The 23,636-nt window shown below is 43.5% G+C and overlaps 1 protein-coding gene across 1 annotated transcript; it reads left to right on the top strand.

The window, feature by feature from the left end:
- Positions 1-19,888: 19,888 nt before the first annotated feature.
- On the top strand, positions 19,889-21,964 carry Fshb (follicle stimulating hormone subunit beta). Its single transcript, XM_075963736.1, has 2 exons — positions 19,889-20,047; positions 21,734-21,964. The coding sequence occupies exons 1-2, from the start codon at positions 19,889-19,891 to the stop codon at positions 21,962-21,964; spliced, it is 390 nt and encodes a 129-aa protein (XP_075819851.1).
- The last annotated feature ends 1,672 nt before the right edge of the window (positions 21,965-23,636 follow it).

Raw genomic sequence — 23,636 nt, 5'->3', positions numbered from 1 at the left:
TCAAGCCAGCTGTAGCAATGAGGAAAGACTTCTTTTAGAACTCTTAATTTAAGGTATGCTTGCTTTTCTTTCAGGAAATATAGCTCGTATTGCTGCAATTTCCAGAAGTCACAATCTACATATATTGTCTTAAAAAAATATTGTCTTTCTCTGGCATGGTTGCTAATTGTATGTGTCAGCTTGATGGGGTCAAAGGATATACAAATCACAGATATAGGAATTTTCATGTGGCTCCCTGTGAGGGTGGTTACAGAAGAGATGGACCTGTGGGTAAGGATGTTAACCTCTGACCATGCAGGCTGACACCACCCAATACTTTGAGCTAACTCACTCCCTCATCCTCAACAGGATCATCTGCTTTCTGTTTTGGAAATTGGAGCTCCTGGTTCCAGGGCTTCAGATGTGGGTGTTTCCCATAGCAGCAGTTTCATTGGTTCTCAGGCCTTCAAGAGGCTATGTCTGCCTCTCCCCTTATAGACAACATACTATCAGACTTTCCAGCTTCGGGCTTAACTCCCTATAAATACCTGGTTTTCAGTACTTCACAGTAAGATGGTAGTTTCCTTTTAGAACAAGGCGGGCTGTGTTTGGTTGCTAGGGTTGTTATGACCAAGTTCCAGATACTGAGTGGTTACAACAGCAAAAATTGACTACTTCGCCATTCTGGGCGCTCTAAGTACAGGCTCACAGTGTCAGGGAGTCCGTTCTATGGACATGTTCCTCCTTGCTCTGGCCATCATCTTCCCATGCTTCTATTGGTCACCTCGATCCATGTCTGAGTCCTGATTTCTCCTTCCTGTAGACCACCATCATCTGAAATTCTAACGGAGTCCAGCTTGGTAAACCAGTGAGTTGATCATGGTTCCTTTTATTCGGCACAGGGGAGGGGTTACCTGCAGTACAATGGGCGGGGGCTTAGTTACAGGGATGACTGGAGGGGGATGGATGGCGCAAAGGTAGCTGCATCACTATACAACTTGCAAACAGCTTCACTGTAGAACTCCACCCCAGCAATTGGATGCTGGCTTTATAACCTTGGGGATCCCATACCTTTTCAGAGCTTCCTGAGTCTAAACAATGTTAATATGCACTCCATTCCTCCCTCAGGAGGAATGTTGGACAGAACAGCTACACCACACAGACATACCCTGAAATAATGAGGATTTGGCTGTTAGTAAATGAGTCCGGAGGTTTGGGGGACAGAAATAGCCCCAGAACAACAACCATCTTGAGGAAGCTTTCAGGGGTATTATGAAAACATTCCTGCAGTTCTGTCTAACACACTGTTAGGGAGGAAAATTTTTGAGAGTCTTTCATAGATGAATATGGATGAGCTGACCCTAGCTGAGTATAAAGTATGAGCACAGCCTCATAACAGAGAGAAGCAGAGGGTAAGACTCAGAAAGAGACAGTAGCCCAAGAAGGCATGGGGGGGGTGGAGAATGAGAAGAAAATTGGAGTCGTTGGAGGCATGAAATGGGGATCCAGTTTCATTCTACAGGAATTCCATACATAAATACATAAGTTGCCCCATGGGCAATCCTTCTAAGGCCTCCTGCTACCAAACTGGCCTCCACTGGCAACAAAGAGAGGAGAGAACTAAACTCATCTGTCATTCATGGCCTTCTGCAATGAAATTTAAAACTTGGTGTTCTTTTAAGAGCCCTTCAAAATCCCTTAGCCTTTGGGACATACACTGCGCCCATATGTTCTGTCCCAAAGCTGTGGGGGGGGGGGGCTCTTTGAGTTGTTCATGTTTTCCTCTCACACAGGATTGTCTCTCCATTCCTCCTGTGCACACAAATCTGCTACCTTCAGTGACAAAGTTGACATTTGTTGCAAAGGGCTGTGGCCTCTTTAAGGAAAATCCAATCCACTTTAAGGAGTGCCTCCTTTGACACTGCTGTACCCTGCCATGGTACCTGGTGTCCAGCAAGTACTCAAATAAATGGTATTTTTGAATAAAACAACGAATGATATTTTACAGCGACTAATTAAAGAAGAATCCAGTAGCTGACATTTGGAAATGTCGATGGTGCTGACTCACCTGTTGGAGGACAGACAGGCGAGCCTTCTCTGATAACGTGGTGGCTTTCCCATCTGCCAGACACACCTTATCCATGATGATGTGTTTGCTCACTGCAAGGGGAGACAGTTACTCAGGACTCCGGTATTTTTTTACAGTCGGATTATTATGTCTGGAATTTAATATTGCTCTGTCCTGTGATATTTATTTCAGGGTCAGAAGAAATGTATCTATACCCTGCCTATTTGTGTCGAATCTAACAATTTAGGAGGAGATTAGACTCGCTGTGCTGGCTTTTGATGCTTGGGGAATAGCCTGGCTTTGATATACAAGCATTTTCCAACAATATAATATTAAACAATTATCATTAGATATTTTCATCTTTTCAATGGGTTGGCATTCCACATAGTATGTGTGTCTTCCTTAAATCTTTGATGATGATGCATATGAGATTGTAGATGCATATACCATATTTGGTATGGATTTTTTTGCGTTTATGTGTATAAATAAGATATTTATTCAACTCAAATTCAAGTTTTACTATGGGATAAATATGCTATATTATTTATGCCACAATGCCTTATACAGGCCATGCCGTAAAACTCGTCACCCCTGAGGACTTAGGAGACAACACAGGGAGACAGTTCAGTAAATAGTAGCATCTCTTTACTTGAAGAAGCAAAGGAGTAAAAAAATTATTTAAGGGAATACTGAAAGTTAACAGATCCTAAACAGATTTTATTGATTCAATTCCTGGTGCTTGCAAAAAAAAATTAGCTAGTAGTTGGGCAGTAGGGAAAGATGCCTTTAATCCAGCACTGGGAAGGCAGAGGCAGAAAGATCTCAGTGAGTTCAAGGCCAGCCTGATCTACAGAGTGAGTTCCAGGACAGCTAGTGCTATTACACAGAGAAACCCTGTCTCAGGGAAAAGAGAGGGAGAGGGAGGGAGGAAGGGAGGGAGGGAGGGAGGGAGGGAGGGAGGGAGGGAGGGAGGGAGGGAGGGAGGAAAATGGAAGGAAAATTTAGTAAGCCCATTCCACACACAGTAATGACCTTAGATAAGCCTCAAAATTGAGACTCGGGTGATCTCTGTGGATGCCCTGGAGTCTGGCCAACAGACTCGGGAGGACTTGCTGTGGGTACACAGGTGCCTAACAATCACCAGCCACCAGAATACCCAACATCCAAGGCCAAGTCTGTGCTCCTGTCTCCCAAGTCCTGTGAGTGGGACCCACACACAATAGGTTAGTGTAAAAGCCAAAGCAGTTTATTGATGAGCAATAGTCAAGAGAAACGCAAAAGCTTCAGAGGGGTCCCTGGGGTATGTTGCTGCTGCTGTCCTGCTCGTGGTCTAGGGTTTAGAAAGGACTTTGCAAGGGTGAAGGTTAGGAGATGCTAAAACAGTGTTTCTCAACCATTCCTAAAACTGGGACACAACAGTACCTCCTGTGGTGACCCCCAACCATAAAATTATCTCTGTTGCAACTTCATAACTGTAATTTTGCTACTGCTAGGAATTCTTTTCTGATGGTCTTAGGTGGTCCCTGTGAAAGGGTTGTTTGAAGCCCAAGAGAGTTGAGAGCAACCACAAGCTGCCAATCAGTGTGCCCCTGGTTGTCTGCCTCTGTTGATTTTCTAGGATCCAAGAGGTCTTTTGCTGTGGTCAGCAACTTCTGGGCAATGGTTTCCTTATCAAGATCAAAAACCCTTTCATGAAGTATTCACCAGGACTTCCCTGAAGCTGAAATGGGTGCCAAATCTCAAGCCAGCATGCTCCCATGGGACTGACAGTTGCAGCAATTCCTGCTGGCCACAGAGACAAGAGTTTTAACATGGTAAGTTCCACTCTGCTGTGGGCATCGGCAAACCATCAGATAGGAACATAAGACAGCCAAGGATGCAGTGGCTCCTTCGTGTGCTATTCAAACAGGAATCCCATTCTGTGGTTATCGGGAATACTATTAAATAGAGCTTTACAACAGTATGCTTGGGAAGGATCTAAGGAATGAATATGAAGTCCCTACTCTGTGCTAAATGACGTATATATCCCATCAGTTAACCTTTAAGCTTTATTCCAAAAAGTATTCCTTATCAACCTAAACTAATCCAGAGACTTCAGAGTGAGAAGTCTGTGCTCCATAGATTTAAGCTACCTGGACTGTCACTTTCATTTATTCAACAATGTTTACAGGCCTGAGTTCTGTTACAATGATGAGAAATCAGCTGGAGAAGCAGTGGTGCACGGGATAGCGTTCCTCGTCTCTGAGCACTGACAGCGCTAAAGACAGACAAACAAAACTGCTAACGCTGACGAAAGCGCAGAGGGCAAGCCCAGGAGAGGAGCCGCTAATGCACGCTTGCTCTCGCGTTCCAGCTTCAAAGGGGGTTTCATTTTCAAAGCCTCATCTCTGACACCGCACTGATTTATGAGTCTGAAACGGAGAGCGCTTTGAAGGGTAATTTCACTAGTGGGACCTCAGAGGCGCTGTCTCGGAGAAGGCAGCAGCGTTCCTCTCTAGGGAAGCTTGCGAATGTCGGCTGGGATTTCCAGAGTGGACAAGACAGTATGGGTCTGAGAAGAAAGGAGTGGATGGAGGGAAGTGGGTGGTTACAGCCTGCTTTTTAAAACACAAAGTCGGCTTCCTCCTTAGAGCCACACACTCTCAACATTGCAGATGGATTTTAAAGGACGCTATCCTGTCTTGCTTGGAAGAAAACACGGAAGTGCACAGCATGGTCCTAGGGGAAGATAGGCTAGAATTAAATGTTCCATATGTTTTTCCACATCAGCACACGAGGCAGAGGACTGGGGACAGGAGCTGTAGTAGAACTGGAGCAAGCTCGAAATTATGATAACCACAGATAGCATTTGGAATCTACAGACTCTCTCCTGTGTCCCATCAACATCACACAGTCGTCAACCTGCACAGGAAACACGATTCTTTTCCTACCGTGTTCCAATGCCACAGACAGACTGCTAGGATAAGGGTTTCTCAGAAAGATTTAATTGTCTTCCTGTTTTATGTCAAGCAACATGCTATGACCTAGAAATGTTAGCATAAAAAAATGAAGAAATCCAACTTCTCCCATATATCACTAACAGTCCACCATTTGAGCAGGTCTCCTTGTTCATATGAGGGTACCAAGAGCTAACTAAGGTAATCATGCTAGTCCTTTGCCAGAGCCCTGCTCAGGCATTGAAAAGTGACATGCCCTGAAGAACCTAGCAGCTGAAGATGACATCCATACTATTGGGCTGCAAGTCCTTTCTCGAAGTGTGTCCCCATGTTCACAACAGTGGTAACTGTTTGGGATGCTGAGTCAGAAGGATTCTCATAAAGTCATGAAACACCCTCATGCATAAAGCTGTCAGACATGTTTTATTTGGAGTGGAATGTGTCCTTCTGCAATGGATAATCTCAAAAGGTTTCCAGCATCTGACATACCCAGTTTTACTGCGTCTTCACCTGCCTCTTTCCTGTCTCAACACTGGCAGGAGAGCCACAGCCTCAGGACTGGTCCATCTCCCAAACAAGGTTCTCTTCTGCATAGTAAGAAGCTGCCAGTTACCCAGAACCTCAGATTCTCACAGCTGGGACAATGATCATGATCCCCTCAGCCCTGGCCCTCACTTCATCAGACTCTGCCCAGGGACAAGAGCATCTATCTCACGGTAATTCTGAGTGTCACTCTGGGCCGAGGAGTGGAATGCCTTGATCCAGAGAGCCCAGCAAAATGGATTACCAGGATCTTCAACAGCAACGCAAAGAGACTAATATTTTTAATAAGAGATTTTCTCTAAACTAAAAGGGTACCAGTGAGGGAAACTAACAAATCATGGGGAACACAGCTGGCAAGAAACTTTCTGCAACAAAACAGCCTTGGATACAAGTAAAATGTCATCGCAGAACAAAATGAGAGTTATCATCTCTAAAGGGTAACGCACCATGTAGCACTCAGGTATTTTCTCGCTGTTTTGCAACAGCGCTCTCAGCGGTAGCGACCTGTGATTTAGTAATCGGGCTCATTTCTGCTGCCCATTGTATTTCATTTCTGGGTAAGCACAGCGAGGATCCAGGCTACAGTGGCTGTGTGTGCTTAGCTGCACCTGGCAGAGAGAAGGAAGGCTGAGCAGCTGATGGCAATCTAGTGCCATCTCTCACCTGGCAGCAGCCACCTGGTGGGGGGGGGGGGGAATCTCCCGGGAGCAGAATGAAGACCTCGGTTGCAGTTTGAAAATGCTCAACTTCAAAACTCCAAAAGCACAGAGGAAATAAAGCAGCCTCTAAGGCCCATTCCTCAATTTCTGACTCGAACATCCATTTATATTTTGAGAGAATGTCTTCATGAAGCATATTCCTTTACTGATAAACTAGGTAGACCGTGGAGCCCGTTTGTGACTTCAATAAATGCTTATTGGCGATTCAAGAAATAGCGAGTCAAAACTGTCTTCCGTCCTTGAAGGTCTTTGGGTCCTGTTTTAGATCAGCACCCACAAGACATCATGACTGCCCTAATCATGTCTTCTTGAGCAATCAGAACTGTGGGTACCTCTTGCTCTCTTCTCCCTCTTCCTCATAATCTCCACCTCTCTAAATATCAGTGACTTCCCTTCAGCTCTTAAGCCCTGAGGACAACTTCCTTTGGCTGGTCTCTCCAACAGCTCATTATAACAGCCTGACTCAATTAAAACAGAGCTGCCCATGGGGGGCCTCAGGTTCCATCCTCTCCCTCACCTTGACAATTTAATCTGCAACAGAGTTTAAAGGTCAAGAATGTGTGTTACCTGGAGGTGAGGCTTGGTACAACTCCAAGTGAGCTGCTGAATGGATTTCTCCAAAATGCCACAGCCATGGCCGAGGATTCCTTTCACATACTCATCCGAAGTCCCAGGGAATTCTCAATGGCTCATATGTCTGAGGCTGCTGGCGCAAGGGTGCCTGGGCTCCGCAGGGCCAGCAACTGGAGCCTGACTTCTCTAATTTACTTCCTGAAGCTCTCTGCATAGTCAAGTGCCCAGAGGGCTGTAAGAGCACTCACAGTTCCTAAGCACTTTCCAGAGGAACACAGGGCTGGCCTCAGGCAAAAAGTTCGTCAGGAAATTGAGCTTTTCAAGCTCTTTAGCTTCATTCTCCTACAGAATACTGATTTATTTCACAGTGTACATTGATTACTCCTCTAAACTATGCCATGGCCCTAAAAATGGCCCTGAACGGACAGGCATGTCTGTCACTGATCTTTTTAATCTAGTAAGATATGATTTTTCCATTTTCCCTGCTATATTGATGTGTAATTGGCCAACTATACACTTTCAAAGTATCAAACTCAATGTTTGATATATGTTTCTGCTATGAAATAAATAACCAAATCAAGCAATTAACATACCATCAACATACAGCCTTTTGTTGCATGGTGATAAAGAGAACCTAAGGCCTAAGGCCCATTGACCTGGCTAATTCCAAGGACTGTGTATGCATTCTTAGGTAATAGTCCCCAGAAAGGACAACTGAAAGTCCATGTCCATGACCTTTGGCCAACAGCTCCCCCTACTAGCCCCTATTCTCACAGTTACTGTGAGTTTTGCTTTTTCACCATCTACTTATGAAGTGATTTGGGATGTGACTCAGCAGGATGTCTCACAGGTTCATCTACTTCATGGCATCACAAATGGCTGCATTTCCCTCTTTTTAAAGGCTACAGAATGAAGTGTGCATGTTTGCTCTCGTGCGCACGTATATGTGTGTGTGTCCATATCCCATTTTCCTTATTCAGCTAAGAATAGGCATTTAGACATTCCATGGTGCCTCCATGTCTTGCTTCTCATGAGCAGTACTCCAGCAAGCACAAGAGTGTGGGTATCTTTCCTACAGAGTGACTGCTGTCATGGTCTCTGTGTTATTAATGACAACACTTTCCACGTAAAGAACCAGAAAGATTCTCAGGAGACAGCAAGCATCTCCAGAGGACTCCGTGTGTGTGAGTTGGGGGTATTTCATATGTATGAAGGATGCTAAGACCACGAAAGAGTTACAAAGCAGAAGCCAGGCAGTTTTCAACGCCACACACTTATACTGCCTCCCAGCCTACCTGTCCAACTTAGAGATCGAAATGGGATATTATATCTTTGATCATTCTAGGGTCAACTTAGTTCATTAAAATTAAGCTGCTTGTCATCTTCCAGAACCCTCATCACTATGTTCTACTCTGCCACCTACTTCAAAAGCCCCATGACCTACTTTTGATTTTTAAATGTGCCAGCCCACACAAAAGAACCACGGTCTTTATTTAACTATTCTTTCAGGCTCGCATCTTTTAAAATAGTAAAGGCTAGAGAGATGTCACAGCAAAAGCAACCGCTCAAAGGAAGAAGTTTAAACTTAACTGAAACAGATTTTATTAGCATATTCGAGGACATTTGTGGTCTGGGGATAGATGGTAATGAATAAAAACACTGTGGTAGCTAAAAGGGGACTTAGTGGTGGATTGGGGCTCTAAAAGCCCTACCGTGTGTTTTAAAATCTAAGTAAGAAGAATGACCATTGGCTGAAACCTGGCTTCTTCTGTTCTTGAAAAGGGCGATCATTTCAGTTTCCGCAGAGTTCTGATTCCTGGAAGGACGCTGGCAGCTAACTTCTCAGGCTGGTTCACTGGAATCCACAGCCTTCTCTGAGGAAAGCCACAGCCTAACCAGCTCAGAGGTCAACTGTGTGGCGGTCATGTTTCCTTCCACGGTCGGTTCTTGAATGCCGTGTGTTCTCTGTTTTCTAAGGCCTCTCTCGCGCTTCCTGTTTTAATTAATATTTTATCTAATATTCAAACATGCATGTCATGCGTTTGGATCAAACCTACCCCTATCCCCTCCCTTCTAGCTCCTCTCCTGTCTCCCTCACCCACCACTGCTTTTCCCTGACTCTCCTCCCTCAAGCACTCATCAATTGGCTTGTCAACCATGAAAGGCCACAAATGTCCAGGCTCTGGGCTGCCACCTGTGACCATGTTGGTGACCCAGAGACATGCCGCAGCTGGAGCCAACCTGAATGGACTGCACTGCCACCCATGGCCATGGTGTCTACCGGACCTAAGCCCTGCCTGGGGCCATGTCTGGGTGCATGGCCTACCACAGCCAGGGTCTGAGTCAATGTCAGGAGCTCCTGTTAGCACCAAAGACTATGTGGATATCTGGTATCTGGGCCGACACTGGAGGCCATATTGGTGCCTGAAGGTCATGCTGCCAGGAGGGCCATACAGCACTGCCACCTGGGGCCATGCTGGTTTCTAGGGCCAGGATGAAGACAGGGACTATATCTGCACCTATGACCCTAGTGCAGCCAGAATCTGTGCCGAATCCATGGTTCCTGGTGACCATTGAAGGGCCATGCAGATGCATGAGGACTGGCTGCCTACTGGGGTCACGTTGTTGTCCAAGGGCCACCTTGCAGCAATGTTGATGCCAATCTGAGAGGCCTATGCAGTCACCCAGGGCCATGGTAACATCTAGGACCGAGAGGCTGCTTAGGACCATATCTCCATTTGTGTTGATGTCTGTGTTGATGTCCATGGCTCACAGTCCCACCAAGGCCACAAGAATGCACAGCTTCTGGGTCACAAGACCATGTTGGGATCCAAGAGACTTGCAGCTGTCAGGACCATGCCAACCTGAGAGGCCTGTGCTACCACCCATGACCGTGGAGTCATCTAGGCCAGGGCTGTTGCCAAGGGCCATGAGTCCATGGCCCCTTCGTAGCCAGATCCGTGTCAAAGTCCATGGCTCATACCACCGAAGGCAGTGCAGAAACCCAGGTGCTAGACTAATGCCTGAGGCGATGTTGGTGCCCCAGGATCATGCTGTTGTCGAGGCTATGTGGATCTGGGTAGCCTGTGAAGTCACCCAGGGCCATGTTGCTGTCTGGGCCTGAGCTGTGGCTGGGAGACATGTCTGGATCTATGTTGAGTTCTGTGTCTCCTATCAACATCGGGTACATTGTGACTACTCAGGGTCTCTATGCCCTCCTGGGACCATTTGGAGTCTGGGGACCACTCTGCTACTGGTCCATGCCAATCTGAGAGGCCTAGGCTGCCACCTGGGGCCATGGCTCTATCCAGGCCCGAGCTGCTGTTAATGGACACGTTTGGGTCTGTGGTTCCATTGCAGCTAGAGTCTGTGTTAATGCCCATCACCCGTGTTACGACAGGGACCCACACAAACCATGTGTTGAACCATGACTTGAAGTACAAGGGTCTCACTCAGCTAGCCCTCCCCCGCACAGGCCAGGGATAATAGCCTCTGTCCTCACCTCAGAATAGACCCCATCCTCTGCCAGCCCTTGGATAATAGACCCAGATGACCTCCACAGAGGAAAGCGGGCTCCAGCCCTAATAGGAGAGCTCTCTAAGCCCCAACACGTGAAAAAGATGGCCCCGTTTTTCACCTGAGGGGAGTGGCTCTAGTGGCCCCAACTGACCAACTCAGCAGCCACTCAGGTCTGAGCATCCAGGGCTCTGAGCAGGCACACCCTAACGTCTTCCCATCTATGACCTACTGGAATAGGTGAAGGGGCTGGTCCTGCAGAAACATGCCATATGGTCTACATGACTCATGGCAATAGCTGGATATCAGGGAGTTTCTGTGCGGGTCCAGTGTTGATGGCATGCCAGAGGTTGGACTCCTTGAACCTGACCAACAACACATGACACACTGAACACTCTCCAGGAAAGTTGTTTGGACAACAGTAAGCAATATGATACACAGCACACACACACACACACCCGCAGGGCCGCTGAGACTATTGAAGAGGCAGTAAGGGGCAAAGACAGAGGAGGAAAGTGTTTGGCTTTGGTTTGGTTGGGGTTTTATTTTATTTGTTTGTTTGCTTGCTTTTTTGTTGGATTGTATGTTTTCCCACTGAAATTGATACTCTTATTTTTATTTATTTTATTATTTCTATTCTCTTTCCTCTTTCTTGTCTTTATCTTATTTTTATTATTTCTTTTTTGGTTTTCCTTTGGAGGGGACACTACAAAGGTGAAAGGCACATGTGGAGGGACTGGGGTGTGGGTTGGATTAGGGTGAGTGATGTGAAATTGCCAAAGAATTAATTTTAAAATTTATTTCCCTCTCACCTAAAGTTGTAACGCTGTGCAATCTTGGCCCAGACTGGTAGCTCTACTCGGGAAAGTCCTGGGAAGGCTCAGGTGATTTCCAGTGTCACGGTCCCACTATTACCCCCTGTGAGCCTAAGAGAACATGATCATATCCCACGGAGCAGCACAGAAGTGGGATGAAAAGGCAAAGGAAAGGTCCTGTCTTGTGCTTTCTTATAAGAAAGAGAGCCTCATGGTGGTGTACACTCGTAATCCCAGCACTTGGGAAGCTGAGACAGGACTGTGGGTTCAAGGGGAGCCTGGGATATTCAATGAGCCTATTCTCTAGGGTGGGAGTGGGGGTACCCCAGAGCTGCTAGTGGGGTACCCCAGAGCTGCTACATGGCATTTTATTTAGATACTTTTACTCAGAACACAGTCGTGTCTACCTGCAAAAGTGAAGCATTTTCCCATTTCCAAGTAGCCAGGTGCCAGAGAGAAACGCTGTTCCTACAGAAGGGTGGAGTACAGAAGGAAAGCCAGTAATAACCTGTCATGTGACGTTCCTGGGGTTGCTAATTTATTCTATGCTACAAACAAACTCTGGAGCCACCTATAACAGGATGACTCAAACTCCATGACTTAGAGTTGGGTCAAAAGTCTGCCAATCGGTGTAAATATAGGCAAGTCACTGGGCGAGCCTGTCTATCCTGCAGTCTTTAAAGATCATCTCCGGGATTGATTCAGAATAGAGTGAGATAATAAAGAAGATAGCAGTGTATTTTGTTCATTATCTTGCTTGTTTTTGAGACAGTCGTATGTCTCAAACTAAGTATATAAGTTTAAGGATGGTCTCAATCTAAATATGTAAGGACCATGTTGAATGTCTGATCCTCTTGCCTTCACCTTCCAGGTGCTGGAATTACAGGGGTGCACGGCACTCAGATTTGTGTGGTTCTGAACCTCAAAGCCAGAGCCTTGTACAGGTCAGGCAGTGCGCTATCAACTGAACCACATCTCCAGTTCCAAATGCAAGTTTTGAAATAGGATACAAGCAATTCCCCATGCATAGTGAAATTTAAGCAATAAATTACTTTGTATCTCCTATGAATCTTCAAGAATCTTCATACTACTGTCAGGTCTCAGTTGGTGAAAAATGGCATTTAAGTAGCCAATGAGCAAGAGAAATGGATAGGCAAGTGACTTGGAGGCATGGGACATTGCTTAGAATGTACCAATATTTACAATGTTGGCATCAATCTAATGTCTCAACATCTCCAACATGTAATGATTAGTAGTAGATATGAGATTGGAACATGGTTTGTTTTCTTCAGGAAAAGTTCTAGATTCTAGTAATTCTGCATTTTTTTAATTGGAAATAGATTCTTCCCTCATTCAATACATTCCAACCACATTTTCCCCTCTCTCCACTCCCCCCACCTTCCCCCAGCCTCCCTTCTTCCCCAGATTCACTCCCCCTCTGTTTCCCTTTGGAATAGAGCAGGCCTCCAAGAGACAACAACCAGACATGAAAAAGCAAGATACAATAAGACAAGCCAAAAGCCTTCATTCATATCAAAGCAGGACAAAGCAACCCAATACGAGGAAAAGAGACTCAAAAGCAGGCAAAAGAATCAGAGACACACTTATTCCCTGTCCCTTTGGGACTGTTAGGAGTTCCATTAAACACCAAGCTATCAGCTGTACCATACATACAGAGACCCATAGCCATAAATTACACATAGTGAGTACCTAAAATAGAGGTCTCCACCAGGTCCCTACCCTCAGAGCTCGGGGAATCTGTAAGAAGAGAAAGAAAAGGTTATACAAGTCAGAGATGATGAAGTACACCAGGAGATCAGGGTCCACTGAACCAATGAAGCAGGGCTCATATGGGCTCGCAAACAGTGAAGCCCTAAGCATGGGGCCTGCGTGGGTCTACACCATATCCTCTGCGTAATTCTGTATTTCAAAAGTCATGACACCAACCTTTCAGAACAAATCAAATAACCACCAGAGCAGAAAGTAGTTTTGTTTGTTTGAATGATTGATTTGTTGTCTTTTCTGGAATATTCCATCCAGTGAGCACTGCTATTGCTTCTGGCACTATGGAAAAGTACTGGAAAGATAGGGTGTCTGGAAAGCCCCACCCCTCCAAGAACTGTACCCCCATGAACTAAACACCTTTCATTGGTGAACTAGTAGAACCACCCTCTAAATGTTCCACCATCTTAACATTAATACAACAAGAACCAATTTGCTTGCACACTGTAAAGGTATACAAACCATAGGAATACCATTCACAAGTATGTAAATACAAATATTTGCACAGTGAAGCTTAAATTCATCCTAAAGAGGCTGGGCAGTGCTCCAATGGTATAAGTACCTGATTTCAGACTGGCAGCATGCACCTAAAAAGTCAGGCATGTGGCTGCGTGACCGTAGCACATGATGACTGTGACATGTAGAACCTGAGAGGGAAGAGACAGCCAGATCCCTGAAGAACACTGGACAGTTCAGTTTATAACCTCCAAATTTAGTGAGAGACCCTGTCTCAAATAATAAAGGCAGAACTGAATTTAAACACCTGAGATTGACCTCAGGCATTCACATGTACATGGCCTCATGAATACGTATATACAGTAGACATAGTGTAACACACACACACACACACACACACACACACACACACACACTTCTTAAAGAGCAGGAAAGACGGAAAGCATAGATACTAAATGGGCTAAATTTTATTCTGAGGAGAGCAGGCAGTAGAAGAACGTGGCGGGTAGATCTTAAGACTCTGAATCCCGGATCAACAGCTCTATTTACCTGCAACATGAAAAATAGTAAAGACATTTGAACATTTGGCCATGTTCTAGTTTACTCATCCCTGAAATGGATGTGGTTGCAGTATGTAGTTCACGGTTGTGAGGACTGAACTAAGATATCGCATTTGTAGGACCTCCTCTTAGCTCATCACTTGCAGATCCAATGGGAGTCAGTTGTATAATGTCCAGCTTTCTCTCGAGCCCCCTTGAATTAATGACTCGCCGCATTTTCCTTGCTTTTTATTTCTGCCATCTTCCTGAGATTTGTTCCTTTAATCTCCACAACTGGCTTTCTCTTACCTGGTGAATATATCCAGAATGTAAGAAACCCCACAATGTTGAAGTTCGGCAGTGAGGGTGATCTCGCCGGGCTCTGCGTGCTTCTCATCGAGTGGGCCACTCTATCTAGTAAATAGTTACGTAACAGAAGGAATGGCAGGAATATTGTTTCTCCCTACAGGCTCTACTGACACGTAGTTCTTTATTTGTAATGGGGAGAGCTGGAGAGATGGTTCATCTGCGAAAGGCTAGGCTCACAACCAAAAATATTTGTAATGGGGAGCTAATGACGATGTCTTCATTCTCCAGTGACTGAAAACACTCGGTGGTATAATGCTTGAAAGCACTTAGCTCGGTGACGGCTCAAACTTGTGTTTTTGTAAAGTGAAGGATACAATGCCTTCCACAAAGGACATGCACAATATTAAAGGTGTGGAAGCATGATAAGCTATTATCCAATGTCCTATATATGTGGGCATGCATATAAATGAGATGCTAGGTCCAAAAGCAAAATGATACAAAACAGCTAGTGGGCACCTGCATCGTATACCGAGAAGAAATGTCAATCTTTGGCGACTCTTCAGCATAGCCCGTATCAATCATAAATACATTGTTAGTTACTTCAACAGACAATGCATTCTGTGTACCTCGTTCTTTACTTTCTAGAAAATTGCCAACCAGAATCAAAATGAAAATGAAATCCATATGTATGTGCGGAATGCTTACTCTGCGCACGTTCTAGTTGCTGTAAGCCTAGGAGATATTTTTAGCTTTGTGCATTAGTGGGCGCCTGATAGCAAACCGACTGACTTCTTACAGGAACACCGTTGTGGAATATTCGGAGTGCTATCACTGCTTTTAAAGGAGCTCTATCGGGAGAATGCTATGCCAGTGTGGTCTACTTTGTTCTGAAGAGAGAAGCCACAAGGGAGATAAGCATTTTGTCTCATCCTACTGTGCCATTGTCCCCTCTGATAAAATTAATTAAATCCCCAGCTGGCAGCCCCTGTGGAGAAGAAAAAAAAGTTTAGTACAAAGACAGACTCTCCTGACCTCTTCTCAGAAAAACACCACATACACACTCTGTCCTTCTATTGACAAGGATTGGCAAACAGTGGGCTTTTAGTTTTCTTGTTTGCTGTGCCTCTATCAGTCAAGCTAGTCTGGCAACGACCAATGCACATGGACCAGACATTAGACCACCAAGTAGATCTACCAACCTCTGTAAACTTACTCATTAGCCACCAAGTCATATGCTAGAATTATCCAGCAGAAATCAAATTTGAGCCATTCTAGAATTCAATTATTTCCAATTACCACATTTGAAAGCAAGGCCAAAGTTAAAATGGAATAGGTAAGATTTCCACTTCATAGTTTAGTTAGGTTCATATATCTAAATGAATGTCATTTCTAACATAATAAAGACAAAATTATTAATGAGAGAGTTTAGATGCTTTCTTCATTTGTTGTGAAGATCCAACATCTATTTTAGACCTAACAGAGCACTTTAATTATTAACCAAATTTCAAACCCAAAGTAATGACATGTGATTGGTGTCTGCTATAATTGGACAGCAAAGATCTACGCTATTCTTGATGGATCACTTAATGGGGTTAAAACAATAAAATTAGGCAGTTTCTATAGGGACATTATATCACATAGGTTATTTATTATAGTGACTTAAATGAAATAAGTAAATTTCTAGAATTAAAATAATTTCAAGAATAAATAAAACAAAAACCAAAATACATTAACCATTTCAAACCATACATCATCTTATGGACAAGTGAAAATGGGAGGCAAGAAGGCTTGCTGTAGAGAATAGATGACCCCTCATGATTTCAGCTCTAATTATGCTCTATTCTAAACTCAGGCATGAATGAATTGCTTGAAAAACTTGGCAAATCAAAGAAGGCACTGCATCGCAGAAGCACTGACATCTTAAGAGTTGGAGAAGCCGGTTTATCCAGATTCTGGATTCTCAGAAGTCTGCTGTTTATAAAGTAGGGTGTATGTCACCACTGAGGTAGGGACTCAAAAGAAAAGAAACAGAAAATGCTAGGTTGAGAGAAAACACGGGGAGTACAAAATGTATGTGGGACTCAATCCAATAAACAGCGATGTAATAGGTTTCCCTGAATCTTGTTCAATATTCCAGTGAGCAGTGAGTTAATGTTGCTATTCTCACCCCCAAGATTTTATTTCTGGGGCATGGAAAGACAGCAGATGCTGTATCAACCAACGACCAGTCAAGATAGCAGGACACCCACTTGATGAAACACAGGAGCCCCAAGGAATTGCTGATAAGCTACATAGGAAAATGAGTCAATCCGAATAAATCCTCACTTGTAGGAAGGAAAAATACAGAGGGAGCTGCCAGAGGCCCAAAGGAGAGAACCTCAGGGGAGGCCCCAAGAACACCTGGGGTTACCTCAGAAGAGCCGGAGCCTGGCACAGAGAGGAGCTGGTGTTGCAGCCTATAAACACACCAGTATTTACAGTCACACCAGTGAATACAGTCCTAAGAGTAAAGGAAACAGAATACAGGGCGAGCAAAACTCACACTCGCTCTTTTTCATTTTTTGCTAACACTGACATCCATTGAGAAACATATGAAATAATAGATAAACTAAACTATAGGAGGCATGCAACTGAGACAGGTCTGGGGCTTCGTGAACAGACAAGGAGGATGGGGGTATTTTAGAACTCTGACCTAAATATCAATTACAATATTGACAATTAGAATGGCCTCTTCAATATTTCTTTCGTTTAAAATAAGTGAACTTTGTTCACAACTCTTGCCTGCTCTTTCACCTAAAGTTGTCACTGATGTTTGAGAGCCTCTGTCTTGGTTCTGCTCCAAAAGGAGTGAGAGACAGGGGGAATTTATACCACCCCAAATCTACATGGTTCAATGAGCAACGTTTTGGATATGGAGGCAGAGAGAATTGAGTGTGATCACCAAATTCACCCCAACAAGTGTGCAGCCTTGCTTGGTTTTACTCTCCACATCTTCCCAAAGGGAGAGATAACTCCTTCAAAGTTTCCTATCAAGATTATATATGAATACAGATTTAATATGCTTATGTGTTGATGAGTAGTGAGCACTAATGTAAAGAAGCTGCTAATATTTTAAGTATATATTTTGGGAATTACTGAAACTACATGCACATGTAATTATTGAAATATAGAAGTTGATATACGGCCACATAAAAATACTTTGTGAATTTAGATTAAGTACTTGTAAAGAGTTTACTCCAAAATATAAGGGATTGCTAACAGCGATCCCAATGTAAAGACTCCTTTAGAAAAACTTCCGCAACTCTCAGCAAATGCCTTGTCCTTACTACCAAATGGTGGTTATGGCTGCTGTTTACATTCCCAATTTTACTGGGAAAGGAAATTAATTAGAGACCAGTATATAGCCTATTACCATGACTCTTGCCCATAAGCACCTACACCCTCCCTCCACACCTGCCCTCCCTCCACACCTGCCCTCCCTCCACACCTGCCCTCCCTCCACACCTGCCCTCCCTCCACACCTCCTTTCCCTCCACACCTGCCCTCCCTCCACACCTGCTCTCCCACCACACCTGCCCTCCCACCACACCTGCCCTCCCTCCACACCTGCCCTCCCTCCACACTTGCCCTCCCTCCACACCTCTCCCTCCACACCTGCCCTCCCTCCACACCTCTCCCTCCACACCTGCCCTCCCACCATACCTGTCCTTCTATCACACCTGTTCACTCACCACTGAGCTCTGCCTTCCTGCTTGGTTGGGGGTTAACCTCCCCATGTTCTTGCCTAAAGCCAGACCCTCTATATGTGCTCTCAAAAACCCTCTGTTCTCTTGTCTTTAGGAACATTCTGAACTCTCTGCAGCTTACTGGTTTTCACTCTATTTAAGCACATGCCCATCTCCATAAGAACAGGCATTTGCTTCCCACCCCCATAAAAGTAAAAATGAAAATAAATTATTTTTACTCTACTTCTTCTACACTGCCCCAATTACCCAGTTTTCTTGCTCATTCTCGTAACAAAATTCTTAAAAGAATCATCTATGTTTACTACACTTCATCTCTTCCCAACCATTTAAACAAACAGCAGGTTAGAGTTCCCATCCACTGAACTTCTCCAGCTAAGGATTGGATCCGTACATTGTAAGATCTGCTGTACAGTCTTAGCCCTCCTCTCATGCAGCATTTGGCTTACTTGTCACGTTCTCTACGCTGACACCTTCCCTTCACCTAGCTTCTAGGAGAGCACATTCTCTTCAGCTCATAACTTCAACAACCCTGCTAGACCTCGTTTGGGTGGAAGAAAAGGAGAGGAAGAAAAAAATGAGACTGAGAGAGAAGAGGACTCGTTGTTTCCTTGACATTTTACCACTGAAGTTTAACCACATTCAACTCTTCTATTCTCATTAAATTAAATTCTCATTATACTCCCTTGCCCTCTCACCCAGCTCCATGCCATCAACTCCCAAATTTACATCGTCAGTCAACATATTCCTCTAAACTCCAGAGTCGCCAGTCTATTTAAGTGGATTGTAGACATGCCAAGGTCAGTATGTCTCTACAGAACATCTTAGGTTTTCCCCAAACGTACACGTTCAGCCATCCCATTTTTAGAGTTCAGTCTGTTCTCAGAACAGTTGATTAGACATATTTTGGTGTTCCTTCTCAATAGAGCCAAAGCGGTGCTTGGAAAGGATTCCGAGTTCTCCAAGTTAAAGATCAGAAAGAGCAATCTAGACTCCAGAGTCACTTTTAATTTAGCAAGGGAAAGGAGTGGGCGTGCTACCATATCAGATTCCATTTGTACAGAAACCATCACCGCTGATAGCATGTTCTGGTCCATGGCGTTTAGACTACTTTGGCAAGGCTTGATCTCCCTGTCCGTCTAAACACTGATTCACCTAACAGCAGGCTTTGTGTTAGTATTGGTCATGTTAACACCCGGTAAATCCACAGGGTGTTAGTTTTGTATAAAAGGAGGTTGTGACTTGACTCAGTATTCAGCGTTCCCCAGAAAAGACAGCTGACTACACAGGTGAGTCTCATACTTGGAGCAAAAAGAACAGCTACTTTGGAAACAATTGCAAGCTTTCAGGATGTAGAGACGGAATGACCATTCTTTGTCACTGCTGTATAGAAACTTACTCTTGTTAACTGGGCTTCTTGAATATCACCAATGCACTATCATGAAGAATTTGACTTAGAGACCAGTTTGCCTAACTTCTGAAATATAACTCATTGTCAATAGATGTGGGCAAATAGAAATAGATGTTTAAATGGTGATAAAAATTAAGAAGTTTTGTTATATAATTTTTTCCTTTTCAGCAAACTAATCTTCAAAAACTATTAATAAAAGCAAATATAAGGATCACAAATTACCTGATTAGAATAATCACTTTAAGATAGTAATAATTTCATTGTTAAATCATCATATTGAAATTTTGATCTATATGTTTCTACTTTTACCTATCCCACCCACAACACCCCCCCAAAAAAATGGAGGAATAATGGTTTAGGAAGCAAAACAATTAAAAATTCCTGCTCAAGCAGAATGTTTGAGAAAGATGAGTGGGCTGTTTCTCAATTTTCACATCGATTTTAATTATTGGATTTCTCTATTGCTAACAGGACATAGCTGCTCACTTCCCAGCCCAGGATGAAGTCGATCCGGTTCTGCATTCTATTCTGGTGCTGGCGAGCAATCTGCTGCCAAGGCTGTGAGTTGACCAACATCACCATTGCAGTAGAGAAGGAAGAGTGTCGCTTCTGCGTCAGCATCAACACCACTTGGTGTGCAGGATACTGCTACACGAGGGTAGGTCCTGTGCTCTGCTGGGGAGGGGTATGAGGAGAGCCGCAGGAATCTGCACTTTAGCAATATTTCATTTCCCAGGCAATAGCCACAAGTTCCCTAATCAATAGTATCTGTCTTGTGAATGGGGTTAGTAATTAGGATGCCAGTTTGTGAATGGGGTTAGTAATTAGGATGCCACTCTGAGACTGGAATTTTATTTGGGTGAACTTATGAAATCTTAGAATTAGATAAACTGGGTGGTATACACTGACTCTATTCCTAAATATAACATATTTCTATGCCATATTTTTATATGTAGAGATATAAGTAGGGACTGTATATATAATGATAAAAGAACAACAATATTTTCTTAAAGGCAATTTTTATAATTAGGGTCTTGAGATGATTTCAAATAAGTATTCATGTTACTTGAAGACACAAACAACACCTTATAAAAATTGTCTTGAGATCTGCTTGCACATCTGCGTACAAGTAACCCAAAAACACCGTCAATCCTGGCAGGCTCTTTTTTTTTAATTTATTTATTTATTAAAGATTTCTGTCTCTTCCCCGCCACCGCCTCCCATTTCCCTCCCCCTCCCCCAATTAAGTCCCCCCCCAGCCCGAAAAGCAATCAGGGTTCCCTGTCCTATGGGAAGTCCAAGGAACCCCCACCACCATCCAGGTCTAGTAAGTTGAGCATCCAAACTGCTTAGGCTCCCACAAAGCCAGTGCGTGCAGTAGGATCAGAAACCCATCGGCAGGCTCTTTAAACTCACAAACATACCTCCTCTTTTTTTAAGCCACTAGCCTGAATTCACACCACTTCTTTGCATTAATACAAGTAAAGAGACAGTTCTCACTTGCCTCTTTTTCTAGCCTATTTTCCCCTGTTATTCATGTAGCATTTCATACCACAGACTGAGAAAAGCAGAACTTTCTCATGAGATACCCTTTATTCAATGTTGAAAGAGTTCAATCAAACTCTATTGACTATACTGCTTATTGACCCTTTCTGGCACTATTGATTAGGCAGCATGCCACAGAGACAGAATGAGCAGCAGCCTCATTTTCTCCCCTCAGCACAAATAAATTTTCGGCTAGAAAGTTCTAGAATGAACAATTTTTGATTTCAAAACAATCTTATAGGTAGAGTACACATCCTTTGAAGCTAATACTCTAGGACATAAACAGCACTGAAAAGAGAAAAGTTGTCTGTCAAGCAGTGAAATGATCTACCTGGGTATTTATAAACAAAATAAGCCTTAATATTAATATATTGTTTCACTATTTTATAAATGCAAACAGTATTCTTCATTCCTGAGAGTTAAGCTGCAATATTGGTAATTTAAGTTGTCATTAATATAGTATGAAAAGGCGACTAAATTTCTAAAGTTGTTATGTATCATTCCTTTATATTCAGTTTCAAAGTTCCTTTGCATTCTGACAAATAACTAATATTCTGATATGGCCATGGGGATTAGGAAAGAAATGACTTATATTTTCTGCAAGACTTCCAGAACAATAAAGAAATGTTCCAGAAGAATTAGGAAGCGAATCAGACTTCCTAGGTGGTCTATGATGTTCTGTGGGTTTTGACAAGTAAACGTGAAAGCATGCAGTATTGAATTACGGTCTCATTTTGACTAGCCTGAATGGAAACTTCAGAACAGTATATCCTAATTCTCCCTTCCCTGAACTCCTCAGGACCTGGTGTATAAGGACCCTGTCAGACCCAACGCCCAGAAAGTATGCACCTTCAAGGAGCTGGTGTACGAGACCATAAGACTGCCCGGCTGTGCTCACCACGCAGACTCCCTCTACACATACCCCGTAGCCACCGAATGTCACTGTGGCAAGTGCAGTAGCGACAGCACAGACTGCACCGTGCGAGGCCTGGGACCCAGCTACTGCTCCTTCGGTGAAATGAAGGAGTAAAGAACAAGGGGCATTTCTGTTTTCCCACCCTTGTCCTGAAGGGCCACTATAGCCAAAATGTGTCTGCTCTATCCTGGAGCTCAAAGCACTGGCTTAGGAACCACCAGCCTCTCTGGTGTCATTGTCCCGACAGGGAAGAGGAGCTCAGGCCTGGCAGTAGTGGGGCCAGGACTCAACCGCCGCTCATCACAATATCCATACTGTTGGTTACCTAAGTTTAATTCACTCTTCTCAGAGCTTTGTGAGAGCTTTCCTCTTGAGCCACCTTAGGAACCACCTAGGGCAACCCCTTCCTTTTAGACTGAGGGATGCGTGAGTCCAGAGGGAGGGAAGGAAGGTGCAAGTCTGTGAAGGCGCTAAATCTAGTACAGTCTTCTGTTAGAGACTACAGAGTGAATGCAAATTGAAAGCCCGCATGGAATTAACGGGAAAACTCAATGACTTCCTTAAGGGAAAGAAGACCACCAGACATGCCCCTTGCGGGCAATTGCTCCTATAGCTGGCTGGATAAAAAGCTGGCCCAGCAAGGTCAGGCTATTCAGTTTTTCTGAGGCAGGTGAGGTATTGAGACCGCATCAAACATCTGTGGGATGCTCTGTGAAAATGCAGATAGGAGGAAGTGACCAGGCTCAGAGCGTGAAGGCAAGCCACCAAGTTCTTTAAAGGGAAAGAAAAAAATTAATTTGGGACTGTGGATATTAATTCATGTTTATTCATTACTTTAAAAAATTATCAAATGCTACTAGGGTCCTTTGGAATCGTAGGAAGCAACAGTGATGATGTTTAATAGGTAATCTTGCTAGCTTTTCCTCACATGCAAGAAGTAAGGATTTGGAAGTAGGTTTTAAAGCAATTTCAGCAATTGAAGAAATGCATTTAGTTTACCTACAAATATACCTGTATAAATTAATGGCTATAGATAATTAACCAATAGGGGAAACTTCTGTTTTCTAGTACACCCTACTTTTTATCTTTGGCCAATCCATGTTCTCCTAAATCTTCATTTCTTTCAGAGAAGTAGACGCTGGAAACACATCATGAGTTGAATTTTTCTAAAGATGTTAACTCTTTTAGTCATGTACTAACTTCATAGTTATGATGCTGGAGTAATTTATTTAAATATTATTTTTTTAATAAAAATTATATTTACAAAAGTCAAAGTTTGATTGCTTCATATACAAACAGATAGCCTACATGTTGATATGTTTATAATATTGTTATAAAAAATCTTTAAATATAATCCTAGTGTTTCTACAAATTTTTCTATTTTCACCTTGGAAATATTAAATATAATTTTTTTGAATTTCTAAAAACATTATACTTCTTGTCACCTTTTGAACTCATTTCATGTAATATTGTGGAAAGCATAGACTTGAGAGTGGATGAAGACACGGGAGGCTCTCTGATTCATTTCTTAAATGTTGGAGATGGAAGAACTGCAGCCAGGAAGTGAGTCAGCAAAGATCACTGTCTTCCTTGAGTTAGTCTTTGGTAAGACACACACAACAGAAATTTATTACTCACAGTTGTAGATGCCAAAGGTCCAAATTCAAGACACCAAAAGACTTGATATTTAGCAAGGGCGAGAGGGCCTTCTTCCTCTGTGCTCATCCACATGATAGAAACAGCAGCAGGGTCTCTCAACTATGCCTTAGAAAGACATTAATCTCAT

Source organism: Microtus pennsylvanicus, chromosome 2 (assembly GCF_037038515.1).
Source record: "Microtus pennsylvanicus isolate mMicPen1 chromosome 2, mMicPen1.hap1, whole genome shotgun sequence".
NCBI lineage: Eukaryota > Metazoa > Chordata > Mammalia > Rodentia > Cricetidae > Microtus > Microtus pennsylvanicus.
This window is presented reverse-complemented; position numbering and strand designations above follow the sequence as displayed.